Genomic DNA, 19,987 nt, shown 5'->3' on the forward strand with positions numbered 1-19,987 from the left:
GCCCCTCCAACAAACTCTCCCCAAGTCTCTAGTTTGAGAAAGACCAGTTTTGCCAGAAACTTTAGGCAGAAGTCTCCTATCCTAAGATGACTCAAGCCCATTTTTATCAACTATTTTAACCTCTGCATTTCTTGCTAACAGAGCTGTGAGCTCTGGCTTGTATTTCGTTAATTTCTATTTTTGTTCTTGGTTATTCTTCCCCACTTAGCAAACCTCATTGGCTATGTTTGTTAAGTTGACGAAAACCTTTTCCACTCACCACTTCCGTATTCCATAAACTCTCCGCATTGCACAAATACAAGGTATTATATATCTATATGAATATGTACGTGTGCCAGTATGTGTTTGTGTGTTAGTGTAAAGGTTATGTACTTGCTTCACTTGTGCATATATTCCATCTTCCCACCAAAACTCTGCGATTCTTGAGGTTTCTTCATTCTTCTCCCATTTTATCAAATAAAATCTGCCTGATGGCCCAAGTAGCCAGAGCTACTGTTAGATACTGTGCTGTGCTACTACTGTGCTCTCTAAACTTTTATTTACCTCATGCTTAGTTGCTTCTGCTGGCTTAATTTCATTGTAATTTCTGCTAGATGGACTGGCTTACTGGGGAAAGTAAGCTTTACTTGTCTTGGTTTGAAGTCATATTTGCCTGTACATGCAAAGATCAAGGTTATGCAGAGTGCAGTCAGGATTTCCCCGTCTCAGATAGCAGCAGCTCAGATAGAGCTCCCTCGGCTCTGCTGGACCGTCTGGGTTTAAATCTGGCTTCTACTCTGTACTAGTTATGTCATTTGGGCAAGTTGCTTAATGTCTCCGACAACAGTTTTTATCTATGAAATGAAGACTGTAATAATTCCAAACTCATAGGGTTTCTATGAAAATTAATTGAGATAATCCAGGTAAAGCATTTAGGATGGTGCCTAGGCCAAAATAAGAACTAGCTTTTCAACAAAGGTTCATACAATTTCTTCTTTAAAGCTACATTAACTTTCTCCTTTCATTTTACACAACCACCACCTTTCCCTACCCACATGATCACCAGGGCTTAGACCAAATTATCACCCATAATTCAATATCAACTTAAGGTAAGTAATTACATAGACAAGAATTGGTAACAACAAAATTATTTTATATTTGCTTATATTAGAACTTACCCCTTAATACCCAAATGGCACCATCTAGGCTTCCACTTTTTAGAAAAATTTCTGCTGCAATATTCACAATTTGACACCTTGGTGCTAACTTCTCAGGCCCTGTAAGTCCTTTTAAACTTGTAAAATGTATTTTCAGTTCATACAGTTTATCTAAGACCTTCCTTCCCTAGAGTAAAAATGAAGAACATCAATTGAGAATCAATCACTTAGGATACTACAAAGTCACAGATAATTACATAGAAGCCAGTAATCCAGTCTGAATCATTCTAGACTGACGGTTCTCAAACTGCTCCAAGACACTCTCCTAAGCCCCTTCCTGCTCAACTACCAAGACAGAAGGGAAGTGGAGCAAGCAGGGCTTTGCCTCATATAACCACCCCCACTGCCAGGCCCCCTTTCAGCAATTCTCCTTTTATACGCTGTGCTTCTCCTAAAGATTGCATGTGGCCAAAGGATTTCACGCCTTAGCGTGGGAAACTACTGATTACAAATTTTTGCACTTCTTCTGTTGGTCAACCTGAGATCCAGGAGGGAGAGACAGTGAAAATGAAGACAAGTTGTTACCAAATTTAGATAAAGAATGATAGTGGAAAAAAAAGAAGATAAATTGTTGGTTGAAAATTGTTTCCTTGATTCAATAGACTAATTATTTCACATAATCTACATAAAGATTATCTCTAGTCTGGACATCAGAAATTGGACATATATTATTATTTTATATGAGGGTTCAGCAAACTTTTCCTACAAACAGCCACTACTGTAAATCCTTTAGTCTTTGCAGGTCACATTTGGTCAGTTGCACATTCTTTTTGGTGGTTATCTTTTAATTTCTAACTCTTAAAAATGTAAAAAACATTCTTAGCTCTCGAGATGTACAAAAACAGGCTATGGCCAGATCTGGCCCTCAGTTTGCAGATTCTTGTTTTATATTATATTCCGTACTATTTTGGTTCAGATACATATTATGATGTCAAGGTACTTTCAATTGGACTACATAAGTGAGCGCATTTTCATGGGATAGCTTTAGTTTAATTTCAGTGGTTTTACTTTTGTGTTTCAAAAGGCAAGAGGTTTCATTAAAAAAATTTATACTAAGTCAGATAATAAATAAAATGTTGGTTCTAAATAAGATAGTGAAAATTTTAAATTAAAATACAGGCACAAATTCATCAACTTCTTGAGAAATAATAATAACCCAACAAAATTTAAAAAGACTCAAACTTCAGCAAAATCAGTTTGAGTTTTCAAAAAGGGTCATCTTGCTATGTAGTCCTCAATCTCTCAAGCATAAATATCCAAGAAATTAATGCTATGACCAATCTTCAGCTAGCTAGTGACACCAGGGACAAGGTACATTTTGCCCATCCCAGGCCTACCACACAATATTTGCTAAATCTCTCGGAGACCTTGGAGACAGGAGACCTTCTGTACAATAGTTCTGTTGCTGTTGTTATTGTTTTAATTTTTAAAAAAATCATGAGTTTTATATGTTTATGGGTGGCTATGTACTTAGAATATTATCTAACACATTCAATTATGAAATAACCTCTTTATAAAAAAGGAAGTCACAAAAGATACATTTTACTAGTTGGTTCAATAGTGACCTTACTCTCAACTGTTCCACTCTCTGTGTTATTCCATCCCTCAGCACTTCCTCTCTATTTTGGATTTTCTTGTCCTCTATTTTACTTAACTTTATTGAATCTATAACTCTACCTGCCACCTCAGGGAAATCTAAAGAATGGCAGTACAATATGTTCTAGAATCACTAGACCACTTCTATGTTGAGCTAAACCTCAAAGGCAGACATCAAGATATATGGTATACAATGTTCCAGAGCATTCTAGGAGGTGATTTTTAAGGAGTTTTGATAATTGTGACTATCTTGGGTTCATCTTAAATAAGATGTCTTGGGGCCAGCCCTGTGGCCAACTGGTTAAAGTTCCACATGCTCTGCTTCAGTGGCCCAGGTTCGCAGGTTTGGATCCCCGGTGTGGACCTACTGCACTCATCAGCCATGCTGTGGAGGCATCCCACATACAAAGTAGAGGAAGACTGGCACAGTTGTTAGCTCAGGGCTAATCTTCCTCAAGGAAAAAAAATAGTACTGGCAATAGATGTTAGCTCAAGGCAAATCCTCCTCACACACACACACACACACACACACACAAAAGGTGTCAAACTCTTGCAAAATTACAATGCTACCAATACTCAGGAGCTGGCAAAATAAATTCTGAATTGACTGTTGCTTCAAATAAATATGACATTTAGCACAGCCTCCTAAGTGTTCCCTATACTGAGATTCTTCATAGTACTCAGTCGCATGCCACCTTCCTTCCATGTTTGCCTAATACACCACCTAATAATTCACTTACTACTCTGGGACTCATTGGGTCACTGTAACGATTATTAGAAAATTCCAAATTTGCAAGGTTAACCTATATTCTGTTCAAAATTTTAAAACTAACACACTCTATCCCAAACCAAAACATAAATTTAATGAAGTACCTTGGACCACTGCAACAGCTTGTGATAGAAGTACATAGCACTGATTCCGATTCTTCCCAGCAAAGTTTTATCTACTTCACTATTTTGTGGATCTTTGCTAACTGGAACACAAAGTAGGCACATGGAAGAAAGTGAAACAGTCACTTAAAATGATGGGAAAGGCAAATTAACATGGAATTATTGATACTACCACAAAGAACAGGTGTCAGCAAACTACAGCCTACAGGCCAAATCTGGCCTGTGGCCTGTTTTTGTATAGTCTGTGAGCTAAAAATAGTTTTTCTATTTTTAAAGCACTGTTTGAAAAGAAGAGAAAACTATGTGACACAGACCATATGTGATGTGTGCAAAACCTAAAATATTTACTATCTAGACCTTTAAAGAAAAAGTTTGCTGACTCCTGATAAAGAATGTGATAGTGAAGAGCTCATGTTAAAAAAAAGTCTCAACAATATATGAATTTTGTTGACTTGTAATAGTGAAGATAGTAACAATAATGATTCAAAAATTCAGGTGCTCAAGTATAATTTGCTAGCAATAGTTTTACCAATCTGAATGAAAAGAAGAATAACAATGTGAAATATCTGATGTTAAAACACCGATTCTTGATCTTATATCATTATAATGTAACTTAACAACAAACAGATGGAAAAATTTAAAAAGAGAAGGACAAGTATCTGAAATCTGCAATACTATTGACTTCTTCCCAACATGGAAAACACTAACAGCTTTACATTCCTGTTAAGAACATTGCACCACCATAACACACAAAACTCAGACCAAAACACTGAAATTTTACCTGTTTCAGCAAATTCACAAAATGGAACACCTGGTCTCTCTTCTTTATAGTCTTTTGTTACTGTTTCAGCAATACAAGCACAAAATCTCTGGAAATCTGAAAGTTTTTCACAGCCCATTTTTACATTAATGTATAAATTTCCCAATTTTGTCCAGTCACCTTTTTCTTTACAATGCTATCAGAATTATTAAAAACAAAACAAAACAAAGAAGAAAGAAAGCTGTAATTTATGCAAACATATTATGGGGTAAGCACATATAGATATTAGATATAGGGAAATTAATAACAATCCCTGCAAATCTCATAAACCTACTGACAAGGGTTACAACATCAATAACATGCTATTGTACAATTTCCTTTTCCGACTATAGCAAAGCCTCTATAAGTTCCAGATGGCAATGTGCATTTGTTGTAATTATCTAGCTCCTAAAGTACTTAATGATGTCACCCTCAAACCTGAACTAGACAGTGGAGATAGATTTTATGGAAAACAGATGATTAGCAGTGTGATTTGAGCTATCACCACAGAAGTACACTATTTTATTACTTTTAGAGATTGCATTTTACTATTATTTGGCCATTTATGATTTGGTGCCTGCATATGCTTTTGAGTATTACATTTCTTCTACAAAAGGGGCTACAAAGCACATTTCAGTAAACTTACTATCTCCCTATGATTTTCTATTATGAACTAAGAAATAGTTTTCCACACCAAAAAAAACTGTTTCAAGATTATAAACATTAATTAAGACTAGACCAACAATTACTAGATGAGTACAAAAATGATCTTAAATTAAAAAGTAAAATTGGCAGCTGACCCCATTGCTGAGCGGTTAAAGTTCTGTGCCCTTGGCTTCTGTGGCCTGGGTTTGTGGGTTTGGATCCCAGGCGTGAACCTACTTCACTCATCAGCCATGCTGTGGAGGTGTCCCACATACAAAATAGAGGAAGACTGGCACAGATGTTAGCTCAGGGCTAATCTTTCTCAAGCAAAAAAAAAAAAAAAAAAAAAAGAGGAAGACTGGCAAAGAATGTTAGCTCAGGGTGAATCTTTCTCACCAAGTCCTCTATTTCTTATACTCTAACTGCTTGGAAAGTACATGCTGACCTTGACTTTCCCATGTCATTTCACATACTGCAGTCAGCCATGGATCATGACAAGAAAGCCAACTTTCTTGTGCACTGAGTCTGCCCAGTGACAAGAACTAAAGGCTTAGCTTTAGAGTATTAAACATAAGTTAATTTTTTTTTTTTTAAAGATTTTATTTTTTCCTTTTTCTCCCCAAAGCCCCCCGGTACATAGTTGTGTATTCTTCGTTGTGGGTTCTTCTAGTTGTGGCATGTGGGATGCTGCCTCAGTGTGGTTTGATGAGCAGTGCCATGTCCGCGCCCAGGATTCAAACTAACGAAACACTGGGCCGCCTGCAGCGGAGCGCGCGAACTTAACCACTCGGCCACGGGGCCAGCCCCACATAAGTTAATTTTTTATTAAACATAAGTTAACCTAAGTTAATTCTGAAACTGAACAATTATTTCTCACTATTTCTAGAATAGTCCACACCTCTAGAAATTAGGTCTGCATTTCAAAATATTAAAAAAAATTAACTTCTTTTTCTTGAGCATTTTCTTTGTCTAACAGCCACATTTCTAAAACTTTTCCTAAAATGGGGTTACTATTCAAAGTTTCTTTGTTGTAACTGTTTTTCAGAGATCCCAGCAATTAATTTAAAAAAATAAGTGTCATACCTCTATTTCGTTCAAGGCTGAATCTACATCACACTTCCAGTTCTTTTTAAATCGCCTCATCTGTAACCTTTAACAACAGAAAAGGGTTAATGTGTTCACCTCCAAAAAGTCACCACTGCTCCTAACTCATTTGTTCTATAGTTTATAGCTGAGAGATTGGAGAAAAAGGAATGTGGTAATATTCGTTAGAGCTGATGAAAATGGCAGCTGCATAGATACCTACCTCACACTATTTCTAACCCAAACCGTAGGCAACAAGAAGGAAAAAGAAAATTCCATATGAAACCATAACTTCAGCCTAATTTGAAGACAGAGAATGCCAAAGCTTCAAATAATTGCGAATAAAAAGAGAAAAAACATTAAATCCTAGCACTTGATGGCTACTGCTCCCACTCCACTCTCATTGCTCCACAAAGATCTGTGACAAGAAAAGACAGACAAAAGAAAAACAAAACAAAAAATCGTGTGGGGGGAGAACTGAAAAGGGAAATTACCAGAGAGACCTAAGATTGATTTAAAAAGTACCATCACAAAGACTAAGTCCACACTAAATTTGAAAATACTAAAAAAAAGCGTCTAGGTAGATCAGAAGACAAAGCACACAGAAGGAACTTAAAAGTTTGTGTGATTTAAGGAAAGCAAGCTGTGAAATGCATAGCCTCTGGGAAGAAAAACAGACAAAAATGAAAGAAGGACCCTTTAGCAATTGGAAAGAAGGAAAGGAGAGAAAGGGGAGAGAAGAGGGTGCCATTAACTAGGAATACTGTATAATAGCCAACTCTGGAGTCAATTTTGGTGACTAGTCCCAATTGTCTACAAATTATTCCAGAGCATTAAAAAGGAAGGATATTTCCTAATTCCTTTTATGAAGTTAAGTATAACATTAATACCTAAACCAGATAAAGACAGGACAAAGAAAGAAAATCACAGAACAATATCACTCATAATGGTAATGCAAAAAACTGGATAAAATACTAACAAACATCTGTTTTACAAGATGAAAAGAGTTATGGGGATGGATGGAGTGACAGTTGCACAACAATGTGAATGTATTTAATACCACTGAATTGTACACTTAAAATGGATTAAGATGGTAAATTTTATATTATACATACTTTACCACAAAAAGAAATTTAAAAATTATATTGACAAGTAGAATCCAAGACCACCTTAAAAAAATGATATATCATGATAAAGTGGTATTTATTTCAAGAATGCAAGGTAAGTTCAATATTAGAAAAGGCATCAATATCATACATCATATTACCAGATCTAAAGAAAAAAAATCATGATTATTTCCATAGATACTAAAAAAGCCTTTGATAAAATTCAACATTAATTCATTTAAGAATATAAGAACTGAGGCCAGCCCCATGGCCGAGTGGTTGAGTTCACACGCTCTGCTTTGGTGTCCCAGGGTTTGGCCAGTTCGGATCCTGGGCGTGGACCTAGCACCACTCATCAAGCCATGCTGAGGAAGCATCCCACATAGCAGAGCCAGAAGGACCTACAACTAGAATGTACAACTATGTACTGGGGGGCTTTGGGGAGAAGAAACAAAAAAGATTGGTAACAGATGTTAGCTCAGGTGCCAATCTTTAAAAAACAAAAAGGAATACAGGAACTGACGGATACTTTCTTAAAGTGGTTAAATATATAAACCTTAGTCCTAAAGTCACCATTGTATCTAATGAGAAAATTCTAGAGATATTTCCACTAAGATGAGGAACAATGGAAGGATGTCCACTATATCCAGTATTATTCAACACTGTACCAGAGGTATGAGCCAATGACATTAGAAAAGACAGATCACTCAGAGGCATAATAAAGGTAAAGAAGAAGTAAAATTCTATCTGCAGATGATATGATAGTATATCTGGAAAACCCCTCAGATTCAGGATGAAACTAACTCAAATAATAAAGACTTCAGAGTAAAGTAACAGAACATATCACTTATAAACAAACGTCTATATCCTTTATATATAGAAAAAATAAAGAAATAGAGTACCTAGTGGTACAGAAAACTTCACTTACAATAGCAACAAAAATTAAATACTTATATGAGGAAAATTCTAAAACACTCCTGAAAGACACAAAAGTAAATTTAAATAAACAGAAAGACATTCCCTGAATAGGACAACTCAAGAGCATAAAGATGTCAGTTCTTTTTTTTTTTCCCTCCCCAAAGCCCCTCAGTACATAGTTGTATATCCTAGTTGCAGGTGCTTCTAGTTTGTCTATGTGGGATGCTGCCTCAGCATGGCTTGATGAGTGATGCCAGGTCCGCGCCCAGGATCCGAACTGGCGAACACTGGGCCACTGAAGTGGAGCGCGCGAACTCAACTGCTCAGCCATGGGGCTGGCCCTAAAGATGTCAGTTCTTGCTAAGTTAATTCATAAATTTAATGCAATTCCAAGAACAATACCAACAAGCTACTATATGGAGTTAGGAAGCTGATACTAAAGTTCATATGGTAAAGCATACATGCAAGAATAGCCAGAAAAACACTGAAAAGAAAAACTTCGTGGGGGATTATCCCTACTAAATATTAAAACACACTACTAGAGCCTCTATAATTAAAATAGTGTGGTACTGGTGCAGGGATACACAAATAGTTCTGGGGAATAGAACACAAAGTGTAGAAACAGACCCAAGTAGATACGAAATTTAGTATGGCATACCTCGTTTATTGTGCTTCAGATAATGCATTTTTTACAAGACCCTCCACCAGCAAAAAAGATTATGACTTGCTGAAGGCTCAGATGATGGTTAGCATTTTCTAGCAATAAAGTATTTTTAAATTAAGGTATGTACATTTTTTTTCAGAGATAATCTTATTGCATACTTAACACACCACAGTATAAACTTTTATATGCGCTGGGAAACCAAAAAACTCATGTGACTCGCTTTATTGTGATACTCCCTTTATCGCAGTGGTTTGGAACTAAACCTGCAATATCTCCGAGGTATGTCTATATACGATAAAGGTGGCATCTCAAATCACTGGAGGTAAAGATGGACTTTTTAATAAATGGTGCTGGGAAAATTAAACAACCATTGCAAAAAAGATAAAATTAGATCCATATCTCACACCAGACACAAGAATAAACTCCAAATAGATTAGAAACCTAACTGAAAAATGAAACAGAAGAAAACATGGGTAAATTTCTCTAAAACCTTGGTGTTGGGAAATTATGACTTAAAATCCAGATGCGATAAAAAACAATGATGACTCAAAACTGAGGCAATAAAAAAGATTGATACATTAGGTTACATAAAAAGAAGTTTTTGCATGGCAAAAAACACCATAAACAAATTCAAAAGATAACTGACAAACTAGAAAAACATATTTGCAATATCTATTACAGACGAAGGCCTAATACTCATAATATATTAAGAACTCTTAAAACTTAAGGAACAAAGAACTAAAAACAATAGAAAAATGGGAAAAAGATATAAACAGACAATTCACAACAAAAGTTGTAAAAATGGTTCTCAAATATATGAAAAGAAAATGTTCAAATTCATTTATAATGAAGGAAATGCAAATTAAAGCAACACAAAAACACCATTTATTCCCTAATAGATTAGAAAAGATTAAAAAGTATGAGAACACATTATGTTGGCAAAGCTGTGCTGAAACGGGCAGTCTCATATATTTCTGGTGGAAATACAAACTGGTGCAGCCCTTCTGGAGGGAAATTTGGCAATATCTAACACATGTACTTTTATTATAGACTCACAGGAAATTGCAAAAATATTACACACTCCTGTGTACCCTTCATCCAGCTTCTTCCAATGATGACATCTTATATAATTATAGTACATCAAAACCAGGAAACTGATATTGGTACAATACTGTTAACTAGACTACAGATATTATTCAGTTTCCATCACCTTTTACATGCATTCATTTGTGTACGTGTATGTAGTTCTATGCAATTTTATCCCACGTATATATTTATATACATACATATATATTTATCCCATATATATAATTTATATAACCTTTGTATAACCATCACCACAATAAAGATACAGAACTGTTCCATCACCACAAAGGGACTTCCTCATGCTATCCCTTATACACATCCCCCAACCCGTCCCCTCCCCTGTCAACCACCAATCAGTTCTCCACATCTACAGTTTTGTCATTTTGAGAATGTTATATAAATGGAACTGTGCAGCATGTGGCCTTTGAGACTAGATTTTTAAATCCAGCACAATTCCTGTTAGATCATTCAACCTGTTTCATGTTTCAATAGTCTTTGGATTTTTATTGCTGAGTAATATTCCTTGGTATGGACGTACCACAGTTTACTCATTCACCCACTGAAGACCATCTGGGTTTTTTTTCCAGTTTTTGGTTATTACAATTAAAGCTGCTATGAACATTCGTTCACAAGTTTTTTTGTAAGCCAAAGTTTTCATTTCTCTAGGACAAATGCCCCGTAGTTCAACAGCTGCATTTAGTATTTGCATATTTGGTTTTTAAAGAAACAACCAAACTGCTCTCCAGAGTGGCTGTAACATTTTATATTCCCACGAACAATGTATGATCTACACTCCACATCCTTGCCAGCTCTGGTGATGACACTTTTTTTTTTTTTTATTAATGTTATGATAGATTACAACCTTGTGAGATTTCAGTTGTACATTATTGTTAGTCATGTTGTGGGTACACCTCTTCCCCCTTTGTGCCCTCCCCCCACCCCCCCTTTTCCCTGGTAACCACCGATCAGATCTCCTTGTCAATATGTTAACTTCCACCTATGAGTGGAGTCATATAGAGTTCGTCTTTCTCTGACTGGCTTATTTCGCTTAACATAATACCCTCGAGGTCCATCCACATTGCTGCAAATGGGCCAATTTTGTCTTTTTTTATGGCTGAGTAGTATTCCATTGTGTATATATACCATATCTTCTTTATCCAATCATCAGTTTCTGGGCATGTAGGTTGGTTCCACGTCTTGGCTATTGTAAATAATGCCGCGATGAACATAGAGGTGCAAGGGACTCTTGGGACTTCTGATTTCAGTTTCTTAGGATAGATACCCAGTAATGAGATGGCTGGGTCATAAGGTATTTCTATTTTTAACTTTTTGAGAAATCTCCATACTGTTTTCCATAGTGGCTGTAGCAGTTTGCATTCCCACCAACAGTGTACGAGGGTTCCTTTTTCTCCACAACCTCTCCAACATTTGTCGCTCTTGGTTTTGGATGTTTTTGCCAATCTAACGGGTGCAAGATGATATCTTAGTGTAGTTTTGATATGCATTTCCCTGATGATTAGCGATGATGAACATCTTTTCATGTGTCTATTGGCCATATTTATATCTTCTTTTGAGAAATGTCTGTTCATGTCCTCTGCCCATTTTTTGATTGGGTTGTTTGTTTTTTTGTTGTTAAGCCATGTGAGTTCTTTGTATATTATGGAGATTAACCCTTTGTCGGATAAGTGGCTTGTAAATATTTTTTCCCAATTAGTGAGCTGTTTTTTTGTTTCAATCCTGTTTTCCCTTGCCTTGAAGAAGCTCTTTAGTCTGATGAAGTCCCATTTGTTTATTCTTTCTATTGTTTCCCTCAACTGAGGAGTTATAGTGTCCGAAAAGATTCTTTTGAAACTGATGTCAAAGAGTGTACTGCCTATATTCTCTTCCAAAAGGCTTATTGTCTCAGGCCTAATCTTTAGGTCTGTGATCCATTTTGAGTTTATTTTGGTGTGTGGTGAAAAAGAATGGTCAATTTTCAATCTTTTGCATGTGGCTGTCCAGTTTTCCCAGCACCATTTGTTGAAGAGACTTTCTTTTCTCCATCGTAGGCCCTCTGCTCCTTTGTCGAAGATTAGCTGTCCATAGATGTGTGGTTTTATCTCTGGGCTTTCAATTCTGTTCCATTGATCTGTGGACCTGTTTTTGTACCAGTACCATGCTATTTTGATCACTGTAGCTTTGTAGTATGTTTTGAAATCGGGGATTGTGATTCCGCCGGCTTTGTTTTTCTTGCTCAGGATTGCTTTAGCAATTCGGGGTCTTTTCTTGCCCCATATGAATTTTAGGATTCTTTGTTCAATTTCTGTGAAGATGTTCTTGGGATTCTGCTTGGGATAGCATTGAATCTGTAGATTGCTTTAGGTAGTATGGACATTTTAACTATGTTTATTCTTCCAATCCATGTGCATGGAATGTCTTTCCATCTCTTTATGTCATCGTCAATTTCTTTCAAGAAAGTCTTGTAGTTTTCATTGTATAGATCCTTCACTTCCTTGGTTAAGTTTACCCCAAGGTATTTTATTCTTTTCGTTGCGATTGTGAATGGGATCGAGTTCTTGAGTTCTTTTTCTGTTAGTTCATTGTTAGTGTATAGAAATGCTACTGATTTATGTATGTTGATTTTATACCCTGCTACTTTGCTGTAGTTGTTGATTATTTCTAATAGTTTTTCTATGGATTCTTTGGGGTTTTCTATATATAAGATCATGTCGTCTGCAAACAGTGAGAGTTTTACTTCTTCATTACCATTTGGATTCCTTTTATTTCTTTTTCCTGCTGAATTGCTCTGGCCAACACCTCCAGTACTATGTTGAATAGGAGTGGTGAAAGTGGGCACCCTTGTCTTGTTCCTGTCCTCAGAGGGATGGCTTTCAGTTTGTGTCCATTGAGTATGATGTTGGCTGTGGGTTTGTCATATATGGGCTTTATTATGTTGAGGTACTTTCCTTCTATACCCATTTTATTGAGGGTTTTTATCATAAATGGGTGTAGGATCTTGTCGAATGCTTTCTCTGCATCTATTGAGATGATCACGTGGTTTTTGTTTTTCATTTTGTTGATGTAGTGTATCACGTTGATTGACTTGTGGATGTTGAACCATCCCTGTGTCCCTGGTATAAATCCCACTTGATCATGGTGTATAATCTTTTTGATGTATTGCTGTATTCGGTTTGCCAGAATTTTGTTGAGGATTTTTGCATCTATGTTCATCAGTGATATCGGCCTGTAGTTCTCCTTCTTTGTGTTGTCCTTGTCAGGTTTGGGGATCAGAGTGATGTTGGCTTCATAGAATGTGTTAGGGAGTACTCCATCTTCCTCAATTTTCTGGAACAGTTTGAGAAGAATAGGTATTAAGTCTTCTTTGAACGTTTGGCAGAATTCTCCAGAGAAGCCGTCTGGTCCTGGACTCTTATTTTTGGGGAGGTTTTTGATTACTGTTTCTATTTCCTTACTTGTGATTGGCCTATTCAGATTCTCCATTTCTTCCTGATTCAGTTTGGGGAGGTTGTAGGAGTCTAGGAAGTTGTCCATTTCTTCCAGGTTGTTCAATTTGTTGGCATATAGTTTTTCATAGTATTCTCTTATGATCCCTTGTATTTCATTGGTATCTGTTGTGATTTCTCCTCTCTCATTCCTAATTTTATTTATTTGAGATTTCTCTCTTCTTTTCTTGGTGAGTCTGGCTAAAGGTTTGTCGATTTTGTTAATTTTTTTGAAGAACCAACTCTTTGTTTCATTGATCCTTTCTACTGTCTTTTTTGTTTCAATATCGTTTATTTCTGCTCTTATTTTTATTATTTCCCTCCTTCTACTGACTCTGGGCTTTGTTTGTTCTTCTTTTTCTAGTTCTGTTAGGTGTCGTTTGAGGTTGCTTATGTGAGCTTTTTCTTGTTTAGTGAGGTGAGGCTGTATTGCGATGAATTTCCCTCTTAGGACTGTTTTTGCTGCATCCCAAATGATTTGGTGATGACACTTTTTTCCCCAGCTATATTGGGGTATGACTGACAAAGAAATATTGTATATATTTAAGATATACAACATGCTTTAATATATGTATACATTGTGAAATAATCACCACAATCAAACTAATTAGTATATCTATCACCTCACCTAGTTACCCTTTATTTTGTGGTGAGAAAGATCTTAAGTAGAGATCTACTCTCAGGAAATTTCGAGTACACAATATGTTATTATTAACTATTGTCATCATGCTGTAAAATAGGTCTTCAGAACTCACTCATCTTATAGCTGCAAGTTTGCACCCTTTGACCAATATATCCCCATTTGCCCCACTGCTCAGCCCCTGGTAACCACCATTCTAATCTGTTACTGAATTAGATGTTTTTAGACTGCATATGAGTGAGCTCTTGCAGATTTGTCTTTCTGTGTCTGCCTTATTTCACTTAGCATAATGTCCTCCAGGTTAATCTGTGTTGTTGCAAATGGCAAGATTTCCTTATTTTTAAAGGCTGAATAATACTCCATTGTACATATACACCACATCCAGCTTTGTTCTTCTTGCTCAAGATAGCTTTAGCTGACATTCAGTGTATTTTGTAGTTCCATATGAATTTTAATATTGTTTTTTCTATTTCTGTGAAAAATGTTATTAGAATTTTGATAGGGATTGAACTGAACCTATAGATTGTTTTGGGTAGCAAGGACATTTTAGTGATATTAATTCTTCGAATCCCATCAACAGAGGATATCTTTCCACTTATTTGTGTTTTCTTCAATTTCTTTTTATCAATGTTTTACGGTTTTTAGTGTGCTGATCTATCATCTCCTTAGTCAAATTTATTCCTAAGTATTTTATCTCTTTGATGCTATTTTAAATGAGTTTCTTTCTTTCTTTTTTGAATACTTCATTGTTAGTGCATAGAAATGCAATTGATTTTTGTGTTAATATTGTATCCTGCAACTGTACCTAATGCATTTATCAGCTGTAACACTTTTTGGTGGAGTCTTTAGGGTTTTCTATATATATGATTACGTCATCTGCAAACAGAGACAATGTTACTTCTTCCTTTCTGATTTGGACGTGTTTTCTTTCTTTTTCTTCCCTAACTGCTCTGGCTAGGACTTCCAGCACTGTGTTGAACAGAAGTGGTGAGTGTAGGGATGCTTTCCTTGTTCTTGATCTTCGAGGAAAAACTTTCAGCTTTTTACTGTTAAGTATGATGTCACTGTTGGCTTGCATTCCTTCTATACCTAATATGTTGAGAATCTTTATCACAAAAGGATGCTGAGTTTTGTCAAACACTTTATCTGCATCTATTGAGAGGATCATATGATATTTAGCCTTCATTCTGTTAAAGGGGTATACCATATTTACTGATTTGTATATGTTGAACCATTCTTGCACGCCAGGGATAAATCCCACTTGATCCTGGCATATGATCTACTGTTGAATTCAGTTTGCTAATATTTTGTTCAGGATTTTTGCATCTATGTTCATCAGGAATATTGGCCTGTAATTTTCATTTCTTGTAGTGTCCTTGTTTGATTTTGGTATCAGGGTAATGCTGGACTTGTAAAATGGGTTTGGAAGTGTCCCTTCCGCTTCAATTTTTTGGAAGAGTTTGAGAAGGATTGGTATTAATTCTTTTTAAACTGTCTGGTAGAATTCAGCAGTGAAGCCATCTGGTCTTGGGCTTTTCTTTGTTGGGAGTTTTTGTGGGTTTTTTTGTGAGGAAGACTTACCCTGAGCTAACATCTATGCCAAACCTCCTCTATTTTCTATGTGAGACGCCTCTGCAGCATGGCTGATGAGTAGAGTAGGTCTGCGCCCAGGATCTGAACCTGCAAATCCAGGCCACCAAAGTGGAGCGTGTGCAACTTTAACCACTGTACCACGAGGCTGGCCACCATGTTGGGAGATTTCTGACTACTGACTCAATCTCCTTACTCATATGCGGTCTATTCAAATGTTCTATTTCTTCATTATTAAGACTTGGTAAGTTATATGTTTCCAGGAATTTATCCAATTCTTCTAGACTGTCCAAACGGTTGGCATATAATTGTTCATAGTAGTCTCTTACAATCCTTTTTATTTCTATGCTATCAGTTGTAATGTCTCCTCTTTCATTTCTGATTTTATTTCAGCCTTCTTTCTTTTCTTCTTAGTCTACCTAAACGTTTGTCAATTTTGTTTATCTTTTCAAAACCAACTCTTGGTTTCATTCATCTCTTCTATTGTTTTTCTAGCCTCTATTTATTTCTGTTCTGATCTTTGTTATTTCCTTCTTTCTGTTAATACTGAGCTTAGTTTCTTCTTCTTTTTCTAGTTCCTTGAGATGTATGTACAGTTAGGTTGTTTTACGTATGAGAAGTACATACAGTTAGATCTTTATCTTTTCTCAACATAGGTATTTATCACTAGTAGCATCCCTCTTAAAACTGCTTTTGCCATATCCCATAAATTCTGTGTACACTGTGTTTTCATTTTTGTTTGTTCATGATATTTTTTGATTTCTCTTTTGATTTCTTCTTTGACCCATTGGTTGTTCAGGACTACATTGCTTAATTTCCCCATATTTGTGGATTTTCCACAGCTTTCCTCCTGTTACTGATTTCTAGTTTCATATCATTATGATCAAAAAAGATACCTGAGGGGCTGGCTCGGTGGCCGAGTGGTTAAGTTCGCACGCTCCACTGCGGCGACCCAGGGTTCGGATCCTGGGCGCGGACATGGCACGGCTTGTCAGGCCACATTGAGGCGGCGTCCCACATCCCACAACTAGAAGGACCTGCAACTAAGATATACAACTATGTACAGGGCGGGTTTGGGGAGATAAAGCAGAGAAAAAAAAAAGATACTTGATATGATTTCAATCTTTTAAATTTAACTTGTTTTGTGACCTAACATATGATCTATTCTGAAAATGTTCCGAGTGTGCCTGACAAGAATGTGTATTCTGCTGCTGTTGGATGGAGCTGTTTTGTGTATGTCTGTTAGGTCCATTTAGTCTAAAGTGTAATTCAAGTCCAATGGTTCCTTATTGATTTTCTGTCTAGATGATATATCCATTGCTGAAAATGGGATATTGAAGTCCCCTACTTTTATTATATTGCTGTCTATTTCTCCCATCAGATCTGTTAATATTTGCTGTATATATCTACCTGTTCTGATATTGGGTGCAAATATACTTATAATTGTTATATCCTCTTGATGAATTGCCTAATCATTATATAATGACCTTCTTTGTCTCTTATTTCTCTAGTTTTCCTGATAGCGTTATAGCTTGCCCTCTTTTGGTTTCCATTTGCAGGGAATACCTTTTTCTATCCTCTCACTTTCAGGCTATGTGTGTCCTTACAGCAGAAGTGAATCTCTTGTAGGCAGCATACAGCTGGGTCTTATTTTTTATCCATTCAGTCACTCTATGTCTTTTGATTGGAGAATTTAATCTATTTACATTTAAAGTAATACCTGATAGGCAAGGATTTACTAGTGCCATTTTGTTAATTGGGTTTTGGCTATTTTATAGTTCCTTTGTTCCCTTCTTCCTCTCTTGCTATCTTCCTCTGTGATTTGATTTTATAGAGTCCTCAACTATAGTTATCGATTTGTCTATTTTATCCTTTCAGTTCTATCAGTTTTGCTTCACATATTTTGAAGCTCTGCTCTATGGTACAAACACATTTAGGATTGCGAAGTCTTCTTGGTGTATTAACCATTTTATCATTATGCAATGTTTCTCTTTGTCCTTGGTAATTTTCTTTGCTCTGCAGTGTACTTTACTTGATAGTAATATACTCACCCATGATCTTTTAAAATTAACATTTGCATGGTATATTGTTTTCCATCCTTTGACTTTCAACCTACCTACAACTTTATATTAGATGTGAATTTCTTGTAGAGATTATATAGTTAGATCATGCTTTTAGAGCCACTCTGCCAATTACTGTCCTCTAATTATTGTAATTAGAACATTTACATTTAAAGTAATTATTGATATGTTAGGGATTAAATCTGCCATTTTATTATCTGTTTTCTGTTTATTTCTTCTCTTTCACCTTCTTTATCTTCCTTTGGGGTAACTTGAACGTTTTTAGAATTCCATTTTGATTACCTATAGTATCTTGAGTATCACTCTTTGTATAATTTTTTTAATTTTAATTTTTGGTGAGGAAGATTGTCCCTCAGGTAGCAAGTGTGCCAATCTTCCTCTATTTTGTATGTGGGATGCTGCCACACCATGGCATGATGAGTGGTGTGTGGTTCTGTGCCTGGGATCCTAACCTGCGAACCCTGGGCTGCCGAAGCAGAGTGCACGAACTTAACCACTATGCCAGTGGGCCAGCCCCTGGATAGTTTTTTTTTAGTGTTTGCTCTAGTGTCCTTACCTTTTGACCTAGCAATCCCATTCTAGAAATGAACCGTGAAAATATGCCTCCAACAATACAAAAATACATATACCCAAGGTTATTCATTGTGGCATTGTTTTTATTGCAAAATATTAGGGACAACTTAAATAATCATGCATTGGTTGAAAAACCTATAGTACATCCACACACTGGAGTACTTTGCAGTTATAAAAATGAATGATGATTTCTCTATGAACTGATTTAGACTGACTTCCAGGATATACTGTTTGAATGAATAAAGCAAAGTTGAAAAGAGTACTTATTGTAAGTTACATTTATGTAAGAAAGAAGTAAATATAAGAAAAATTATATATCTGCTCATAAGAAGCAGAAACCAGAAACTAAAAGACTGGTTACCTCCAGTGTGTAGGTGGAAAAGGGGTAGAAAGAAGGAGGGAATGGAAATAGGGGAGTAGGGATAAGGAGGAGTAACGATTTTCATTGCAAATCTTTTAGTACAGCTTTGACTCTTAGAACAAACAATAATGTTTCATATACCTCCCTAAATAAATAATTAAAACCAACTAGGACGTGGGGAACTAAAAATATAATACAAACAGTAACAAATAAACCTAAATGTTTGGGGCCAGCCCCGTGGTTGAGTGGTTAAGTTCATGTACTCTGCTTTGGCGGCCCAGGATTTCGCCAGTTGGGATCCTGGGTGTGGACATGGCACTGCTCATCAGGCCATGTTGAGGTGGCATCCCACATGCCACAACTAGAAGGACCCACAACTAAAAATATATACAACTATGTACTGGGGGTATTTGGGGAGAAAAAAGCAAAAAAAAAAAGAAGATTGGCAAAAGTTGTTAGCTCAGGTGCCAATCTTCAAAAAAAACAAAAACAAAAACCTAAATGTTCTATAAATAAATAACTACACTGAATGGGAGTGGGAGAAAAAAAAGGAAATAAACTAAGTAACTTAGAAAACAGTATTTTGCCTGGATACTGTAAAGCTAAAGAAAAAAATAACTTTATACTATTACTGTACTTGATTAATTTTTTCCATAGGGGTATGGGTTAGCAGTTCTGAAACTACTTTATATGGGTAGTAGGACTGAATAAATGAGTATACATATTGTAGATAATGAGAGTCAGGTTTCTCACTGTTAGAGAAAGAACTTATAAATAAGAAAAAGAGAAGGCTAAAATGAACCTGTGGTCTTGGATTAGAATCAAGCTATCACTACGAACTCAGGCACTTTTAATATACATACAAATAGAGAAATAAATATATTTTTGTGTGTGTATTTGCATTTTGTATACATATATTTCCTATACATATATATTTTATTTATCTATTTTCATACACATATATAATATACATATTTCCTAGCCCTGTCCACTGAGAAGCCCTGGCTGTAATGACACTCCAGCAGCAATGAGCATATTCAGATCTTGATTTTTAGATACCATTCTCCAATAAAAGAAGCCAGAGCTCCTTGGAGAAGTGGCTGTTGCTCGTGTTGCAGCACGGAAAACAGAAGATGAGACTTAAACAACTTTGTGCCTCCAAAAAATAAGACAGTGGTAGAAAAATGAAGAGAACATGATGAAAGGATGTAAGAACCAACCTGAAGGAATTCTGAAAGGTCAGATCTGGAACAATCTGACTAACAAAATTAATAAT

At 36.1% G+C, this 19,987-nt stretch overlaps 1 protein-coding gene across 9 annotated transcripts in view; it reads right to left on the reverse strand.

The window, feature by feature from the left end:
* TOPAZ1 (testis and ovary specific TOPAZ 1) overlaps positions 1-19,987 on the reverse strand; it is an 80,780-nt gene that overhangs the window by 16,454 nt on the left and 44,339 nt on the right. For all 9 annotated transcript variants that reach the window (XM_070492795.1, XM_044754655.2, XM_044754654.2 and 6 more), the window contains 4 exons: positions 6,211-6,277; positions 4,465-4,639; positions 3,666-3,766; positions 1,158-1,323 (listed from right to left, as the gene is read on the reverse strand). In XM_070492795.1, the coding sequence (XP_070348896.1) occupies positions 1,158-1,323; positions 3,666-3,766; positions 4,465-4,639; positions 6,211-6,277 (509 nt within the window). The remainder of the gene's footprint in view (positions 1-1,157; positions 1,324-3,665; positions 3,767-4,464; positions 4,640-6,210; positions 6,278-19,987) is intronic.

This window comes from Equus asinus, chromosome 21, assembly GCF_041296235.1.
Source record: "Equus asinus isolate D_3611 breed Donkey chromosome 21, EquAss-T2T_v2, whole genome shotgun sequence".
Classification (NCBI taxonomy): domain Eukaryota; kingdom Metazoa; phylum Chordata; class Mammalia; order Perissodactyla; family Equidae; genus Equus; species Equus asinus.